The sequence below is a fragment of the Dipodomys spectabilis genome, unplaced genomic scaffold (genome assembly GCF_019054845.1).
Source record: "Dipodomys spectabilis isolate Male_0828 unplaced genomic scaffold, ASM1905484v1 ptg000089l, whole genome shotgun sequence".
Lineage (NCBI taxonomy): Eukaryota > Metazoa > Chordata > Mammalia > Rodentia > Heteromyidae > Dipodomys > Dipodomys spectabilis.
In genome coordinates this window covers 15,418,507-15,437,521 of record NW_024870766.1, presented here as the reverse complement: position 1 = coordinate 15,437,521, position 19,015 = coordinate 15,418,507, and the positions used below count along the sequence as shown (strand labels likewise).

The 19,015-nt window shown below is 38.3% G+C and overlaps 1 protein-coding gene across 1 annotated transcript; it reads left to right on the top strand.

Annotated features, from left to right (window-relative positions):
* Window positions 1-1,509: 1,509 nt before the first annotated feature.
* On the top strand, window positions 1,510-18,449 carry Psmc2 (proteasome 26S subunit, ATPase 2). Its single transcript, XM_042684705.1, has 12 exons — window positions 1,510-1,682; window positions 6,828-6,865; window positions 7,733-7,814; window positions 9,588-9,687; window positions 11,660-11,791; window positions 12,349-12,421; window positions 12,729-12,824; window positions 13,822-13,986; window positions 15,344-15,431; window positions 17,722-17,924; window positions 18,010-18,106; window positions 18,189-18,449. The coding sequence occupies exons 1-12, from the start codon at window positions 1,613-1,615 to the stop codon at window positions 18,344-18,346; spliced, it is 1,302 nt and encodes a 433-aa protein (XP_042540639.1). The 5' UTR covers window positions 1,510-1,612; the 3' UTR covers window positions 18,347-18,449.
* The last annotated feature ends 566 nt before the right edge of the window (window positions 18,450-19,015 follow it).

The window sequence follows — 19,015 nt, the reverse complement described above, 5'->3', positions numbered from 1 at the left end:
CAGGACCTCAGTTCAAGCCCCAGCACATGACACCCCCTCCCCCTCCCACCCCTCTCCAGAGTTATAGATTGAGCCAGAGTTGGTCCAGAAAGTCATTTCTCAGGAATCTTTTTTTGGGGGGGATACTTATTCAAACTTTTGATCCTCCTTTACACATCATATTAACATTCTTATTACAAGACATTCCATTTTCAAATATTAAGGTTTTTCTTTAAAAAAAAAATGTCACGCATATACCCCGAGAAAGTCTATACCAGATTCAGTCATTTTACTAAATAATTAAAACAATAAAAGTAATGAAAATATCAAAATTCTTTTTTCCCATATATATTTTTTATTGTAAAAATACTGTAGATGGGGTTACAGTTACATGAATATGGTAATGGGTACATTTCCTATTAAACATTGTTACCTCCTCCTTTGTTTTTCCCCTACTATCCCTTCCCTCCCCACCTTCCCAACAACTCCCGCCCCCGGAAATTGTAAAGTTCCTTTTCAACATAGTGTCTTGTACATCTCATTGTTACAATGGGTCAATGTGTATCCTTATTTAAGCATTTTGTTATTGTAATTCTCTTAAAGAAAAGGGGTCTGAATCTGGGAAAGATGATCTGTAGGTGTAATAGGTCAAATCATCATACTCAGTAGTTAAGGAGACTCTAATGGCAATAACTTTATGATCTGATGTCTTCACAGGATGCATTTCTATGAACAAGTGCTAAAAGGAATATAGTTTTCAGGCAGCAGAAGCATTTCTAATGAGGTGCTCAGCTATGTGTGTAGGGTACGGGTTTCAGCACACCAGGCACAGCCACATCGTTACTGCACGGGTCACAGTACTGAACAAATTCCTTTCAGCACAACCAGGCAGCTCACAGCCCACCTAGCTTAACTCACTGTGCTCAGAGCAGACCGTGGCTTTCCCATTACCCCACAGTGCACCCATCACCCTTCTCCGTGCATCTCCAAGCTATGTCCTTGAAAAACGGAGAGAGCTTTCCTCCAACTTTTAACCAATGGAGGTTTGAAATAGCTGTGTACAAAATCCTCTTGCTCCACACCATCTGGGGTGTGTTTACTTCTGTCCTATAGACTTGAAGAAGCCCGATAATCTTCTTCCAGAGTGAATGCAGTGACACGGTGAGAAAGTCTCACTTAGTGAGGGCTTCTCTACACATGAGAACAGGGGTAAATAATTAGCTAGGGGAGGAGGAAGGCAACTACCAACTAGGAATTAAATCACTACCAACTGTAGATTCATTATGACATCAAATAACCCTTCGGACCTGAGTTCAAGCCCCAGTACAGGCACACACAGAGTCACAGACTGAGCCAGAGTTGGTCTTGGAGTTCATTACTCAGGAATCTTAAAAAGAGGAAGAAGAAGAAAAAAGAATCTCGAGCTGGCGAGGGATGTATTTCTTCCAACATTCCAGTCTGTGCGTGCGCGCACCCATCTCCTTCCGGATGTCCTTCCGCCCGTCAGACGCGGTGTAGATGAGTTCCGGAGCCCGGCTCTACTTCCGGTGGGGAAGGTGAAAGGAGGACACCGCCGGAAGTGGTGAAGGTGCTGTGTAATAACTAAGTCACCGAGGCTCTTGCATTTCCCAAAATGCCAGATTATCTGGGTGCCGACCAGCGGAAAACCAAGGAGGACGAAAAGGACGACAAGCCCATCCGAGGTTAGCGGACGTAGCTGAGCTCGCGGCAGCGGGGGGCGGGCGCGGGCGCGGGCGCGGGGCCCTGCTGCGGGCGGAGCGGCTGCGTCCCTGCTTGACCATGGTGGCCCAGTCGCCTTCGCTCTCACCCCAAGCTTTGTAGTGAACCCCCGAGGTCGAACTTTGTGTTCGTTCTCCGCTCCGGGGCATTTGTGGCAGAAGCTACGCTCTTGGTTGGGCCTTCCAGAGTTCCCCTGACGGGAGCCGGTGGCTCACGCCTGTGACCCCAGCCTCGCAGGAGGCTGAGATCTGACTTCACAGGCTGGTAAATCCGTGAGACTCAGCTGCGATGAGCACCCAGAGCCAGAGCGCAGCTGCGGCTCACGTGCTAGAGCACTAGCCCGGGGCAAAAACGCGAGGGACAGCGCCCAGGTCCTGAGTTCAGGCCCTAGGACCCACACCAAAGTTTCCCCTTCCTGGTGGTGTTGGTTTCGTGACTACGAGGTGCCAGAATCCTCAGACACAATTTTCCCGAAGGCATCATCATGTATTTGACTAGATAATAATGTCTTCACAAGGTTCAAAATTCAAGAGCTAGAAGTCATGCTTGAAAAGCCGTGGCCCCAGCCTCAACTTCCTGGCTATATACCATTTCGCCTATCTTTCTAGACAATTTCTGTATCTTCACAAGACAAGGCTGCGTCTGCGTTTTGTCTGCTTGTATATAAATGTAGCATACTGAAATATTGAACATCATGCTTATTTTTATTTTTTTTGGGGGGGGGGGGAAGGGGTCTGGTCATGGGGCCTGAACTCTGGGCCTGGGCACTGTCCCTCAGCTCTTCAGCTCAAGGCTAGGCGCTCTACCACTTGAGCCACAGCGCCACTTCCGGCTTTTTTTCTTTTTGTTTATGTGGTGCTGAGGAATGGAACCCAGGGCCTCATGCATGCAAGGCAAGCGCTCTACCACTGAGCCACCTTCCCAGCCCTTATTTATTATTTTTAGGTAGTTGTACAAAGGGGTTTCAATTCAACAAACCAGTTTGAAAGTACGATGCATTTTGATCAGTGTTACCCCTTCCATCTTTCTCCTCCACATCGTGCTTTTAAATTCTGAATCTTAGACCATTCAGTGTTTCTTTGTATGTGCATGGTGCCCCGTTATATGGGTGTACAATGAAATAATAATGGACATTTAGACTTTTCTAATCTGTTACAGTTGTATCTTGTTCATATAAATGATGACATACCTGTTACAAGGGGGATTTTAAAAGTAGAGCTATAATTTTGATAGTACCAACTCGCCCTCTACAGAGACTGTGCCAGTTGACATGTTTTCACTCTGAGGATGAGATATACCCACCATTTTGGAAATTTTCTTTTCCCCAGTAGCTGTTTTTGTAGTTTCATCTTTGTGCCATTTTCTTCTCTTTTTTTTTCTTATAAGCTATTAAAAATGTTATGGGTTTTGTGTGTGTGGTTTAACTCTTCCCTTTCTTAACATCTTCAATCTCTTCTAGCATACTTTCTTCATTATCCTGACTTCATTCCAATGAAAGAGTGTTTTCTTTCTTCCATTCTACATTTCTCTTTAACATTTTGTGTGTGTGTGTGTGTATGTGTGTGTGTGTGTGAATTAGAATCTCACAGACTTTCTTGCCTTCTCTGGCTTGAACTACATTCCTCAAATCTCAGCTTTCTGAGTAGCTAGCATTACATGTTTGAGCCACTGGAGCCCAGCTTTCTATTTTGGGGGGCTTTTTTTTTTTTTTTTTTTGGCCAGTCCTGGGGCTTGAACTCAGGGCCTACCTGGGCACTGTTCCTAAGCTTCTTTCACTCAAGGCTAGCACTCTACCACTTGTGCCACAGCGCCATTTCTGGCTCTTGCTGTTTATGTGATACTGAGGAATTGAACCCAGGGCTTCATGCATGCTAGGCAAGCACTATACCACTAAGCCACATTCCCAGCCCATCTCTGTATTTTATGACACTGTTGGTCTACCTATTCCAGTACCTGCGTCACAGCTGAGTTACAGAAATTTAAAATTTTTTCTGTTTATATCAATATCTGTGTTTTCTGGGTTGTTATTCTGTAAAAGGCTTAATTTATTTCTCAGACTTATTTCTCAGACACATTTATGGCTACTATGCATGGAGAATTTTTTTTTTTTGTTGGTCGTGGGGCTTGAACTCTGGGCCTGGGCGCTGTCCCTCAGCTCTTCAGCTCAAGGCGAGCGCTCTACCACTTGAGCTATAGCGCCACTTCCTATGCATGGAGAATTTTATATATTTCTTCATCTGATTTTCTTTTGATCTTTTCAGAAATATTGAAGATTAAGCTAGTTTTCAGATGATGAAATTAATGCTCAGGGAGATTAAATGTTTTTCTTTTCTTCTGATACTACCTAGTAAATACATGACCATCTCCTTCCCCCTCCCCATTGCACAACTTGTTTAATTATTAAGCCCATCGTTTTGAGTCTTTATCAGTTGAGTTTCTTTATCAATTCTGGCGCTTCTCATCTTCACTGTGCCTTAGAAGATGATCATTATTAGAATTTTTGTTGAAGGAAGCTTTATTTCCAATATACCAAATCACACCGTTACAGCATACTCATAATACTATCTTCAAATTCTAAGCATCTTGTTTTTTTCTGCTTAAGGCTGCCAGTATTATCACACAGACCGTGTTGATTCAATTCCTTCAAGTTCAGGCTTTCAGATTTCAACTGGATTTCGCTTCTAATTCTGTTTTGTTATGGATTTTTTTTTTTCCAGTTGTGGGGCTTGAACTCAGGGCCTAGGTTCTGTCCCTGAGCCTCTTTGTGCTCAAGGCTAGTGCTCTACCACTTGAGCTAAGGCACCACTTCTAATTCTGTTTTGTGAATCTCTGTTAACTTCACTTTTTGTGCCAGGATATTGTTTGAAGCTTTTTACCTTGTTTTTCTCAAGTCCTTAGTTTAGTCCTCATCCTCCTAGCTGATGACACAGGATGCAGCAACAAGTTGTAACAACAGTGTATAATATTACCTATACTAGCAACGTTGTTACTCAGTGCTCAATGTATTTATTAGGGACTGCCTGGTATGTACCAAAATTCTAGACTCTTAGAAGGAAAGTAGCTATTTTGCACAAACCACATTGTTTGTACAACACAAGGAACTGCTTTTTATTCATTGTAGGAATGGTAGGAGCCTTCCCTAAATTCATGTTTTCAGACACCAGCCAAGGTCCAGCCTTGAAAGCAGGTCTTTCAAGGGTTAGTAGGCTCAGGCATGTTAAGTTAATTCTTCCAAACTGGTAGTAATATCATGGAGTTCAGAAAGTTGAGATGGAATTGGCTATCTTCCTCTGTCAACACATTTCTCTTGTGACTTCTGTAAAAGATGCTACTTTCCATAGAGGTTCTTTGGCACAGAGCCTGGGCATCATGTTTCATTCTTTTCTTCTGTGGCTCCTTACAGTCAATTGCCATGTGCTGCAGATTATTCCTTGAAGAACTTCTTCTTTTTTTTTTTTTCAGTAAGGTTTTTATGAAGAACTTTTTCTTAACCCTTACCTTTTCTTCCTAAAGCACACTTCCTTTAATGTCAAGATGTGGTATGACTCTTATTAACTGATTCTTTTACTCATTGAATGGAATGGTTGATTCTAAGTGGGAGAAAATACATGCTAATATGTATATATGTATACATATACAAATCTCAAACATAGATCCTAATTGTAGATTCCAGAAACAACTCATTCTAGTTAGATAGGTTTTTTTTTGTTTTGTTTTATTTTTTTTGGTCTGGTCATGGGGCCTGAACTCTGGGCCTGGGCGCTGTCCCTCAGTTCTCCAGCTCAAGACTAGCACTCTACCACTTGAGTCACAGCGCCACTTCCAGCCTTTTTCTTTTTTGCTTATGTGGTGCTGAGGAATCGAACCCAGAGCCTCATGCATACAAGGCAAGTGCTCTACCACTGAGCCACCTTCCCAGCCCCAGGTTTTTTTTTTTAATGAATGAATGAATGAAACAGTTTAGAAGTACTGAATGACTAACAAATTCTGGAGTTGGTATTCAAGCCTTTCTAACTGGTGGCTGAGCTTCATGGACTATGCTACATTGCTTCCCAACATATCCTTCCTCTAGTCATCTTTGTATAAAAGGTGAAACAGCGCACTCTGGGTGTTCACAGATGACTACACAAGTGCATGGTTTGGAGATTACAATTAACTTTCAGTTATGAGGCAGATTCACAAGAATTGACAAAAGTCACTTGAAGTACAAGATACCAATTGTTCACATTTAGGTGAATATTAAGGCAACTTTACACATTTATGTTAAATTTTTTTGGGATAAAAGTAAGTACATCCTGGGTTTTTGTTTGTTTGTTTTGTTTTGTTTTGTCAGTCCTGGGGCTTGAACTCAGGGCCTGCCTGGGCACTGTCCCTGAGCTGATTTTTTGCTCAAGGCTAGTACTCTACCACTGAGCCACATTCCCACCCCTACATTCTGGTTTTTATTTTATTTTATTTATTTATTTATTTTTTTGGGTCCGGTCGTGGGGCCTGAACTCTGGGCCTGGGCACTGTCCCTCAGCTCTTCAGCTCAAGGCTAGCGCTCTACCACTTGAGCCACAGCGCCACTTCCGGCTTTTTTCTTTTTGCTTATGTGGTGCTGAGGAATCGAACCCAGGGCCTCGAGCATGCAAGGCAAGCACTCTACCACTGAGCCACCTTCCCAGCCCCTCTGGTTTTCATTTTTAACCCATCAGTTTTACTTAATTATATTTTTGGGGTAGTATCCTGTATTTATAAGTGGTGTTCTGTGTTATCATTTTTAGTGACTGCATTGTATTTAATTGTCTGAATGTAATATAGTGGATTTGGCCATGATCCCTAATAGATGTGTTTTGTATATGCACTATATAAAGTATGTGGTTATCTGCCCGATGTAAATCTTCCTTTCCCCAATTAGGTAAAAGCTCCTTAAATCTATGCATCCTTGATTACTTATGTTTATAAATATTAGGTTTATAAGCACTGCTTATCATATAGTAATCATATAAACATGATTATATGATTATCTTATTGAATATTTGGATCTAAAAACAATTTGAATTGAACAGAAAAGTTATCAGCTCCTATTGTTGAATCTCATGTCTTACCTCTTCTTTTTTTTTAAGCACTGGATGAGGGAGATATCGCCTTGTTGAAAACTTACGTAAGTCCTTTAAATGTCTACAAAATGTAGATATAGTTTTATACATTTGTACTGTTTCTAATGTAAGTCTGGTACTATATGGAAAACATTTGAAATAATCACACAGATGTTGACTTCACAATATATGTTACTGAGTTAGCTCTGAATTGGGAAGTTTAAATGCATGCAAATGGTGTATTTTCATTTGGTACCTTGTTTACTCGTGTATTAGGGGGAAATTTTGGGTTTAGGAAATTTTGTTTTTGCTTCACAAGCTTTGTGACAATAAAAAACTGTAAAGATTGTAACTAATTTTTTTTTATCATTTAATTAAACGCATTAAGCTAAGTGACTATAATCCTAGCTACTTAGGAGGTTAAGCTCTGAGTATTGCAATTCAAAGCCAGCTCAGGCAGCAAAGTCAGTGAGACTCATCTCCAAGGAAAAACTACTCAGAAAAAGCCACAAGTGGCGGTGGCTCAAGTCATAGAGCTCTAGCCTTGAGGAAGAAAGCTCAGGGTCAATGCTAAGTGCCTGAGTTCAAGCTCCATGACCACCAATAAAAACAAACAAAACAAAATCTGTTAAGATTGCAACTTAAAAATCTTTTTTTTTTTTTTGGTCCAGTCGTGGGGCCTGAACTCTGGGCCTGGGCACTGTCCCTCAGCTCTTCAGCTCAAGGCTAGCGCTCTACCACTTGAGCCACAGCGCCACTTCTGGCTTTTTTCTTTTTGCTTATGTGGTGCTGAGGAATCGAACCCAGGGCCTCAGGCATGCAAGGCAAGCACTCTACCACTGAGCCACCTTCCCAGCCCCTTAAAAATCTTTTTAATCTTGTTTAGTTGTTGGTTTGTTGATGTTCTAACTAAATTGATCTTCATCACTCAGGGGCAGAGCACTTACTCTAGGCAGATAAAGCAAGTTGAGGATGATATCCAACAACTCCTTAAGAAAATTAATGAGCTCACTGGTATGTACTTCTTTCCTGTTTCCTCTCTTTAAAGAATATGCTAATTAAAAGCTTGAAAACAAATTTTTTTGTTATTTATTTATTTATAGTGATGGAACTAAGACTTGAAGTTAGGGCTTAGGCACTGTCCCATAGCTTTTTCTTTCAAGTTTTATTTTATTATAAAGATGCTGTACAGAGGAGTTACAGTTACATGAGTAAGGCAGTGGACATTTCTTGTCCAGCATTGTTACCCCTTCCCTTGTTGTTCTCCCACTATCCCTTCCCTTCCCTCCTTTACCCTACCCCCTCCCTCAGCCTGAAGTTGTAAAGTTAATTTCCAATATGCTATCTGTGGGTGTCATTGTTGTAATGGGTCTTCCTCTGTCCTTGTTTCAGCATTTTGTTATTATATTTCCCCATGAATATTTAAATAAACATCACCTTTTGTATCCGTTGAGATCATTTTAACAAATCTTTTTTTTCGTCAGTCCTGAAAATCTTTTTTTTTGTTAGTCCTGAGAACTGAACTCAGGTCCTGGCCTCTGGCCCTGAGCATCTTTTGCTCAAGGTTAGCACTCTATCACTTGAGCCACAGCACCACTTTCAGCATTTTCTGTTTATATATTACTGAGGAATCTAAACACAGGGCTTTATGCATGCTAGACAAACAGTCTACCACTAAGCCACATTCCCAGCTTCTAACAAATCTTTTTCATTGATTTTTTAAATTTTTATTTATTTATTTTATTGTGAAAATACCGAATAGAGGGATTACAATTACATGGACAAGATAATGAGTTATTATCAAGCATTGTTGCCTCCTCCTTTGTTTCCTCTTCCCATCCCTTCCCATCCCCTTCCCCCCCCCAAAAAAAAAAAAAAAGTTGTAAAGTTCGTTTTTGGGCATAACAACTTGTTCATCTCATTGTTGCAATGGGTTCACCTGTATCACTATTTAAACGATTTGTTTTTTTCCCTTCCCTCCACAAATTATACCATCAAATACAGTGAAAGCAGGGGTTATTTACAGACAGGTTTAGTGCTAATGGAATTGAGAAACATTCTCTAAACAAGCAATGTTTCTATTAGTCAAAGACTAGTTCAGTCAACTCCAATAAGCCACAATCTTTTTTTTTTTTAATAAAGATATGATGATGTGATTTCACAGAGAAGTATTGCTAAAGTGAGTGGGCCATTACTGCTTGATAGAAATTTTCATTTTGGGAACTAAAATGGAGAAGTTTCTGACCTACATGAAAACTATCAAATATGGCATTGATTGTGTGTGTCAGTCCTGCGGTTTGACCTCAAGGCCAGAGCACTGTCCCTGACCTTTTTTCTCAAGGCCAGCACTCTACCACTTTCAGCTTTTTTGGTGGTTAATTGGAGATAAAAGTCTTATAGATTTTACTCTTTGGACTGGCTTTGACCTGAGCCTTCTCAGTAGCTAAGATTCAGCCCCTGAGCCACCAACTCCTGCAGTATTGATTTATTTTTAATTTTTCTGTTTGATAATTACTTTAGGGTCAGTAGTTTTCACCTGGATTGAGGTTACCTTACCCTCTCAACCCCTAATTGGCAAAGTTTGGAAGGATCTTGATTCTCATGACTGGATGGAACATGGAATTAGTGACATCTAGTGGCTAGAGGCCAGAGGCTGCTAAGCTTCCTACAAATGCACAGGGTCCTCCCTACAAGTTACTCCATCCAAAGGGTCAGTGGTGCTGGAGAGAATGCTTGTTTTAGGAAAAACACTGCATTTCAGTGAACTTAGTGATTTTTCTCTTGTAGGTATTAAAGAGTCTGACACTGGCCTGGCACCACCAGCACTCTGGGATTTGGCTGCTGATAAGCAAACTCTACAGAGTGAACAACCTTTGCAGGTTGCAAGGTATGCAGCACAGGGCTCTGGAAATTTGTTTTTACTTCAAATTCCACGTAAATAGAGACCTCTATATGAGTATCTACATTTAAAAATTTATGTTTTTTCAAGAAATACATAATCATGTAGATGGTTCGTAGGATAAGAAAGATACAGAACTAAGTATGAATACCTCTCTTCTTACCCTTATTCTCCCATGACCTCTTCCTCAAACATAATTACAGAAAATGGTTGGTCCTGCAGTCTTCTTTCTGGATATCTTCAAGTACATGTCTACATATAAAGAAGCAGATCTTGAAGTTATTTTTCAGATGTAATTTGTTGTATCTCTGCTTTATTTTCTCTTTTTAAAAAAATATATAATCCAGGGGCTGGGAAGGTAGCTTAGCGGTAGAGTGCATGCCTTGCAAGCATGAGGCCCTGGGTTCAATTCCTCAGCACCACATAAACAGAAAAAGCCGGAAGTGGCACTGTGGCTCCAGTGGTAGAGTGCTAGCCTTGAGCTGAAGAGCTGAGGGACAGTGCCCAGGCCCAGAGTTCAGGCCCCATGACCGACCGGCAAAAACAAAACAAAACAAAACAAAAAAATATATATATATAAAATCCATAGATTGAAGGTGCTTGCAATCTATCATACACAAAGCTATAGTAAACATTCAATTTAAATGTTTCTCTGTGTATACACTTCTGTATAGTAGCTTACTAAAGTGATTATGAAATAAAAAATATAATTTTGAAATCTGTGAAAACAAGCAGTTTCTATATTGTAGCATGTATCAAAGCTTCATTTATTTTTATGGCCAAATAATAATTCAGTCTCTTCTTTTTCTTAATTGATATTCTGCATTTGGTATAACATTGTTCCTATACTTTGTATTAATTGTATAGACACACCTTTCTTTAGTTCTTTGATACTGATGTTAAATTTTTGTTAAGACTAACAGCAGAACTTCCCCAGGGCAAGTTCCAGTTGGCTGTCTTATGGCTTATGTATTATTTCATGTTTGTTCTTTTTTTTCTTGGCATTACTGGTATTTCAACACAGGGCTTCACACTTGATAGGCACTGTACTGCTTCTGCTTGAGTTATCCCTCCTGTTTCTTTAGATATATGACAATTCTTCAAAAACTGAAACTAGTAATTTATTTCTTTTAAATTAATTAGCTAATTAATTATTTTTACTTTTTGGTTCTGGTGCTGAGGCTTGAACTCAGGGTCTCATTCAAGGTTGGCACTCTACCACTTGAATCACACCCAGCTTCACATCCAGGTTTTGCTAGTTGATTGGAGATAAGAGTCTCATATACTTTTCTTCGCTTCAAACCACAGTCCTCAGATAGCCTCCTGAGTAGCTAGGATTATAGGCATGAGCCACCAGCATTCAGCTGAAACTGGTGTGGTATTAACTGAAGAACAGATTTTTCCTAATGTTTGTTATTGTCAGTGATATTTTTCAATTTTAAGTAATTTGGCTAGTTAATTTCAACAGTTTCCCTTCTGGTAAAGCAGTTCATACAGAAAGATCTCGGAGTCAGGTCACATAAACACAAGCTGTGACAAGGGAGCATCTCTGCATTTGTTGATAAGGTTATGTACCACTTCTATGTTCTGTTTTTTATCTTCAGTACATAGATACTATAATACACATGGTATTACAAATTTATATTTGCCAAGTCATGCAGAATGTAAGTCAAAAGTACTAATAATAAAAGTGAACCTAAAGTATAAACTCAAAAAAAAAAGCATATATATTACTGAATTTGATGATAAAAACAACTTGGTTGTCATCTTACAGGGAAAATTTTAAAAAGATAACAATCTGTGATAGCAAAGGAATGTAGTAGAAAAGTGACCCAGTTTCTACAGTTCTAGATTACACTGGCTCAGTAGTACACCACCTTCCCTGGGGAGAGTCTGGTTACTTGAATTTGTTATTGGTAGTTTAGATTCCTTACTCTAATCAAGCTTTTTGCTATGGTAGGTGTACAAAGATAATCAATGCTGATTCGGAGGACCCAAAATACATTATCAATGTGAAGCAGTTTGCCAAGTTTGTGGTGGACCTCAGTGATCAGGTGGCACCTACTGACATTGAAGAAGGGATGAGAGTTGGGTAAGATTTCTATTTGTAGTGTGCTTCTTTCATTAAAGATAACATGAGACATTCATGTCCTTGATTTCATTATGAATCCATTAATGGACTACCAGAGAATACTAATGTGCAATGGAGTAATGTAATGCAATTACAATTTCCACTGGCTTCCCCTTCTCATCCTCACTACTACTGCTTATGAATGGCTTCAAATGCCATAATTAAGGGCAGAGTTTTAGAGATGAGTTTACCAGTCCATTTAGGATGGTACAAATAGAGGAAATACTTGCTTTGAGGACATTTATGATGATTAAGGATTACATGATTTAATGGCCATAATCATTCAGTAATTTTAAAAAATCTTTTTCACTTTTTGTCGGATTCATTGCTGTCCTATGAATCATTTGCCATTTTAGGGTGGCTTTAGTGTCCTGAGTTTTCACACTGTTTCTCTTTATATAACTTGTGGAGGTCTGTCTCTGTTGCTTGTTTAAAATAAGGTTTTGAGGATAAACAACTAAATATAAAAACCTTGTGAAAAATGTAAAGAACATCATTGTATTTTTTTACTTCCTTAGTGTGGACAGAAATAAGTATCAAATTCATATTCCACTGCCTCCTAAGATTGACCCAACAGTGACCATGATGCAGGTAAGACTTAAGTGGGCGAACAGTTGTCTTGATTTGTAATATAGTTATTTCTATGCCCAAAAAAGTTAATAAAAATTTTAACTCAAACTGTTAGTATAAACTGTTAGTACATGGGTATGTGCTAAAGAGTTACCAAAATTAAAAAAAAAATTCCTCAAATATAAAAGTCTTTAGTAGTATTTTGTTGAGCTTCCTTCTAGAACATAGGGCAGTGTATGTAAGTTGGTTATTATTAAAATTCTTGTTATGGTCTGAATTTTCTTAATGAGTCAGAAGCCTGTTACTGCTGTAATTTTATCCCTCTCAGGTGGAGGAAAAACCTGATGTTACATACAGTGATGTTGGTGGCTGTAAGGAGCAGATTGAGAAATTGCGTGAAGTAGTTGAAACCCCACTGCTTCATGTAAGTGTTGCATTTAAATTTCTTTGTGTAAACACATAATAGTTAATTGTGTATAAATCACTACAATTAATTATATATTAGTTTTTGGATTTAATAGTTTCCATAATGAAAATTTTTTGAGAGATAGAGGTATGGAAAGGTGGAAAGTTTCAGAAGAGAAAAACAAAAACAAATTAAGTGGTTGAGTGTATTTTTACAAAGAAAAGATCTGATTACATTATCAAAGGAAATTGAGAGAACCTCTAGCAATATGTTAGATATGTTACAGGTATAGACGAAGGTAGGTATTCTACCACTTGAGCCATAGCGCCATTTCTGGTTTTCTGGTGGTTAATTTGAGATAAGAGTCGCACGGACTTTCCTGCCTGAGCTGGCTTTGAACTGTGATCTTTGGATCTCAGCCACCTGAGTAGCTAGGATTGTAGGCGTGAGCCACTGGCACCTGGTAAAATTAATTTTTTTTAAATATAATTTTATTATTATCAAGGTGTTATACACATCAGCTAATAAGTGCAGTGTCACCCCTTCCTTTGCTTTTGAAAATGAGGAAAATATTTTGTTAGGACTTGATAGTAGGGCTGGGAAGGTGGCTCAGTGGTAGAGCGCTTGCCTTGCATGCATGATGCCCTGGGTTCAATTCCTTAGCACAACATAAGCAAAAAGAAAAAAGCTGGAAGTGGTGCTGTGGCTCAAGTGGTAGAGCGCTAGCCTTGAGCTGAAGAGCTGAGGGACAGCGCCCAGGCCCAGAGTTCAGGCCCCACAACTGGTCCCCCCCCCCAAAAAAAAGACTTAATAGTAAAAGATAGCCTTAGATGTTGATATGAATAGAGTTTAGTTTTTGTGATCTGGTTATTTCTTTCCTGTTTAGCTTTTATATCTTAGAATAAGGTGATTTTCTTATTTAGGTCATGCTTATAAGTTTAGGCCTAATAGTTTTTTGATCTCTTATTTTTATGATACAGAAATGGTAAGTGTAAATATTGTGTCTTTATCACAGCCAGAGAGGTTTGTTAACCTTGGTATTGAGCCTCCGAAGGGTGTGCTGCTGTTTGGCCCCCCAGGCACAGGCAAGACACTGTGTGCTAGGGCAGTGGCTAATAGGACTGATGCTTGCTTCATTCGAGTGATTGGATCCGAACTTGTACAGAAATACGTTGGTGAGGTAAAGTACATTTACCAAAATAAAAGAATGTGTAGCTCTGTAGAAGGTTTATAAGGTATAAATAAAATTTAAATGTTCATTTCGTATTGAGGAAGTAAGTCTTGAAATATGTGGAGTGAAATTAGTTTAGAAGCCAGGAAGTCAGCACCCTCTGCCAGTGATCATTTGGAAATAAGGATGAAACTTCATATTTGGTTTGTGAAGTTAGACCACAGAAATACCTTATAGTGAAATCTCATTTTGGGGACAGTTTTTTTTATGGTTTGCTGAGAAATACAGAACAGGTTGTCTGTGTGAATGTTGATGGTTATCTTTTAGGGAGTAAGTCTAGGGCTATATATAGTGTATCTGAAATCTTAATGATTAGCATACTTAAATAAACATTAGAAAGGGAGCTGTATGAGTTGGTTAGATGAACTTTGATTTTCTCATAAAAACTTAGAAATCAGATTTAATGATGAACAATTCCACATGACAGATCAGATGCTGTTATTCAAGTTTTTCTGACTAGAATGATGCTATTGTTTGTCTAACTTAAGAATTCTTCAGGTCTTTAAATCAGTGCCCTTTAATAGATAATTATGGAAAGATTTAATACTGAGGTTAATAAGACCAATTTAATGGTATAGGTAGCAAACCATCAGTCTTTTAAATTAACATATATTAATTGTACAAAGGAGTTTCATTGTGATATTTTCATGTATATATTATATACATTCTTTTGTGCCAGTACTGAGACTTAAACTTGGGGCCTGGGTGCTGTCTCTTAAGCTTTTTTGCTCAAGATTGGTGCTTACCACTTGAGCCCCAGCTCCACTTCTGATCCTTTTTTTTGTCTGTCATGGGACTTGAACTCTGGGCCTGAGCACTGTCCCTCAGCAATTCAGCTCAAGGCTAGTGCTTTACCACTTGAGCCACAGCTCCACTTCTGGTTTTCTGGTGGTTGATTGGAGATAAAAGTCTTACAGACTTTCCTGCCCAAACTGGCTTTGAGTAGCTAAGATTACAGGTGTGAGCCACCAGCGCCAGGCTTCTGATCCGTTTTTGGTGGCTAATTGGAGATAAGAGTCTCAGGGAAACTCTTTCCTGTCCAGACTGGCTTTGAACCATAATCCTCAGATCTCATCTTCCATAGTAGCTAAGATTATATGCATGAGCCACTGGCACTCAGCTACAATATACTTCAATCAAATTTACAATTTTTTAAACTTTTTATTTCTCTTTTTCCCTTAGTATTTAAAATTTTAGATAATAATGCTTGAGCATCCTGTAGGATTAAATAATAAAAAAATGTGAAAAATACTGTTTATTGTAATTTATAACAAACTCTGAATAATACGTCAATTTTTCTCATTAGGGGGCTCGAATGGTTCGTGAGCTCTTTGAAATGGCCAGAACAAAAAAAGCCTGTCTTATCTTCTTTGATGAAATTGATGCCATTGGAGGTATGAATGATATTTTAATGAATTAGTTCAGGATTAGGTTTCATGAAAGCTATGAAGTGATGTGTTAGACTTTTAATATGCCTTTTTTTTTTTTTGGCTGATTCTAGGTCTTAAACTCAGGGCCTCAAGCTCTCGAGTAGCCTCTTTTTCATTCAAGGCTGGCATGCTGCTACTAATCCATTCCTCCACTTCCTAATATGTTAATCTTATATACAATTTTACTTCCAATTCTTACCAACTTTGGCATATTGAAAACCACAGATTTTATAAACAGTAGGGCTACACTAGAAAGGAAAAAGAATTACTATACAGAATTGATGTTTCAAAGCCTTTGTGTACAAATTTCATTCCAGCAACACTTTTAACAGTCTGATAAATGCATTGTACTTGTAAACAGACATGTTGAATTCAAACGCCTTTGTAAAAATACATAAAGATAATTAAAAAATACTGATATATCAGATATTTTTTCTTAAAATTTGCTGAATAGAATGATGGGTTTATTTTATTTAACAATACTTATTTAATAACTCTTTGGGTCTTAAAATTAATGCTAATTAGTAGAAATAATTGGAAAATCAACTTGAGATAAAGGTAGTGAATCTGAGTTTTTTTTAATTAGCATATATTGTACAAACAAGTTTCATTGTGGTATTTTTATACATGCTTATAATACACTTACAAATTCAACCCTTTGTTTCCCGTTCCTCCAAAGCTTTAGCTTTTTTTCTTTTTTTTTTGTAAAGATTAAAGTCTTAAAAATAATGTTTTTGTTACAGAGTAGTGATCCTTAGTATATAGTATCTGTAGAAGTGTTGTATCTCCAGTTAGAAATTGTAGAAATGACTTGAACACGTAATAGCCCCTTGGCACGCCTTGGGTAACATGGCTAGGTATCTGGAGTCTTGATTTTAGACTATTTGGGCATTGTTTAATACTGTTATTTTCAGAGACCATCTTTGGTCACAATATGACTTAGTGTTGTGACTCTGAAGTAATTATTGTGTTTCACAAAGTGAATTATGTATAAGGTAGCTTTTTAGAGTATAAGAAGGTAATATTGTAACTTCCTTTCTTTGTGTGTGCTAGTTGTGGAGTTTGAACTCAGGGCATGGATGCTGTCCTTAAGCAATTTTTTTGCTCAAGCCTAGTGCTCTGCCACTTGAGCCACAGCTCTACTTCTGGCTTTTTGGTGGTTAATTAGATAAGAATCTCATGGATTTTTCTGCTCATACTAGCTTTGAATTGATGATTGCAATTCTCAGATCTCAGCTATCTAGGTAACTTGGATTACAGAGATAGGAGGCACTGGCACTCAGAAATGCATCTTTATCAATGTTACTCTTCTAGCATTTTCCCGTATTTTTTCATTTTAATCTCTCTTTTTAATCGAAAGTTCTAGAACTTTTGATCTTCCTCAGTCTTCTAAATGCTGTAATTACAGCCACTATTTTTTGTATGTTTATATTATACATAATCATTAATGAAACAGTATGAATTTATATACTTAGTGTATTTATATACATATATACACATACGTGTATATACATCAATCCAGCCATCACATACATACATACATACATTTCATTGGTTTGAATGAAACAGACTGACATGAGCCTTTAGTAAATTCAAGGCAACTAGATAATAAGCTGCTGTGATTCTACTATCTTGTGGATTTAGCCATATTAAAAAAAAATTTTTTTTTTTTGGTTGGTCATGGGACTTGAACTCTGGGCCTGGGTGCTGTCCCTCAACTCTTTAGCTCAAGGCTAGCACTCTGCCACTTGAGCTACAGCGCCACTTCCAGTTTTCTTGCGGTTTATTGGAGATAAGAGTTTCACAGACTTTCCTGCCCAGGCTGGCTTTGAACTGTGATCCTTAGATCTCAGCTTCCTGAGTAGCTAGGATTACAGACGTCAGCCACTGGTGCCCAGCTTCATATTCAATTTTTTTTTTAAGAACTTTAAGATAGTATGTCATTTTCCCACATATGATCTAGCATCATTACAGTGCTAATGTGTGTGTGACTATGTTGCCTTGCCCAGGTGTATATTATAGTAAATAGTAGGAGTCCTAAGTGATTTAAAGAGTAAAATTTATACTTTAAAGGAATTATGTTAAATAAATCTATAGGGAATTCCTAAAGCAAAGATTCCTCCTCTAGTTTTATGTAGAATAGGGTATTACAGGATTTGCTTCAAAGTAGGATGTGCACTTTACCAGAGTCTCTATTTCCAGCCAGGAGCAGCACTAGTGAGAGTGTACATGCACATCTTTTTTGTATTCTTAGGGGCTCGATTTGATGATGGTGCTGGAGGAGACAATGAAGTACAGAGGACAATGTTGGAGCTGATCAATCAGCTGGATGGTTTTGATCCTCGAGGCAACATTAAAGTGCTGATGGCCACTAACAGACCTGATACTTTGGATCCAGCACTGATGAGGCCAGGGAGACTGGATAGAAAGATTGAATTTAGCCTACCTGATTTAGAGGTGAAAAAGAATTTCATTTTAGAAAAAGAATGAAGTATTTTTTCCTCTGATTTATTTTAATACTTGTTGATTCCTATATTTTTAGGGTCGGACTCACATCTTTAAGATTCATGCTCGTTCAATGAGTGTTGAGAGAGATATCAGATTTGAATTGTTAGCACGACTGTGTCCAAATAGCACTGGTAAGTGAAGAGGTACTTCTTATTTTGCTGGTCTCTCTATTTGGGTTGCTTTACCTAAGGCTATTTGGTATCTGTTTGATAGGAGCTGAGATTAGAAGTGTCTGCACAGAAGCTGGTATGTTTGCAATCCGAGCACGGAGAAAAATTGCAACTGAGAAGGATTTCTTGGAAGCTGTAAATAAGGTCATTAAGTCGTATGCGAAATTCAGCGCCACTCCACGCTACATGACATACAATTAAGCACCATAGGCTTGCAAATGAAAACACTTCCTTTAGTTGAAATCCTGTTTGTATAAATTTGATATTAACCACCTTGCAACAAAATAAATAATTTCAAAATGTATACTTTCTTTCAGATCTCTTTTCTCTTTACTGTAAGAGGTGGTATTTAATAGATTAGGCAGAAAAAATTTGTTATAATGTATGTTAAGTGGCTTTTACTCTATTCCTATTTAAAGGTTTAGTCAATTTCTATTTAAAGGTTTTATATAGTAAGTGCTTGCTTGGACTGTATATTTTAGGTCTGTGCTCGCTGGGTGAGCATCTACATCTCATTTTATCCTTTCATCTGCCTAGGGAAGAAGATCAAATAATTCTTGACTTAATTGTATACAAAAACTTTGCTTCCTAATTTACTTGTGAGGTTAAAATAATTTATTCCAGTAGTTCCCCTTGTCATGTTGAATAATAAACCTTTTTTAAAAAACATTTTTTATTGTAAAGATACTGTACAGAGGGGTTACATTACATGAGTAAGGTAATGAGTTTATTTCCTATTGAGCATTGTTACCTCCTCCTTTGTTTTTCCCCTACTATCCCTTCCCTCCTCATCTCCCCAACTACTCCCTTCCCCTCCCAAATTGTAAAGTTCATTTTCATCATAGTGTCTTGGATGTCTCATTGTTACAA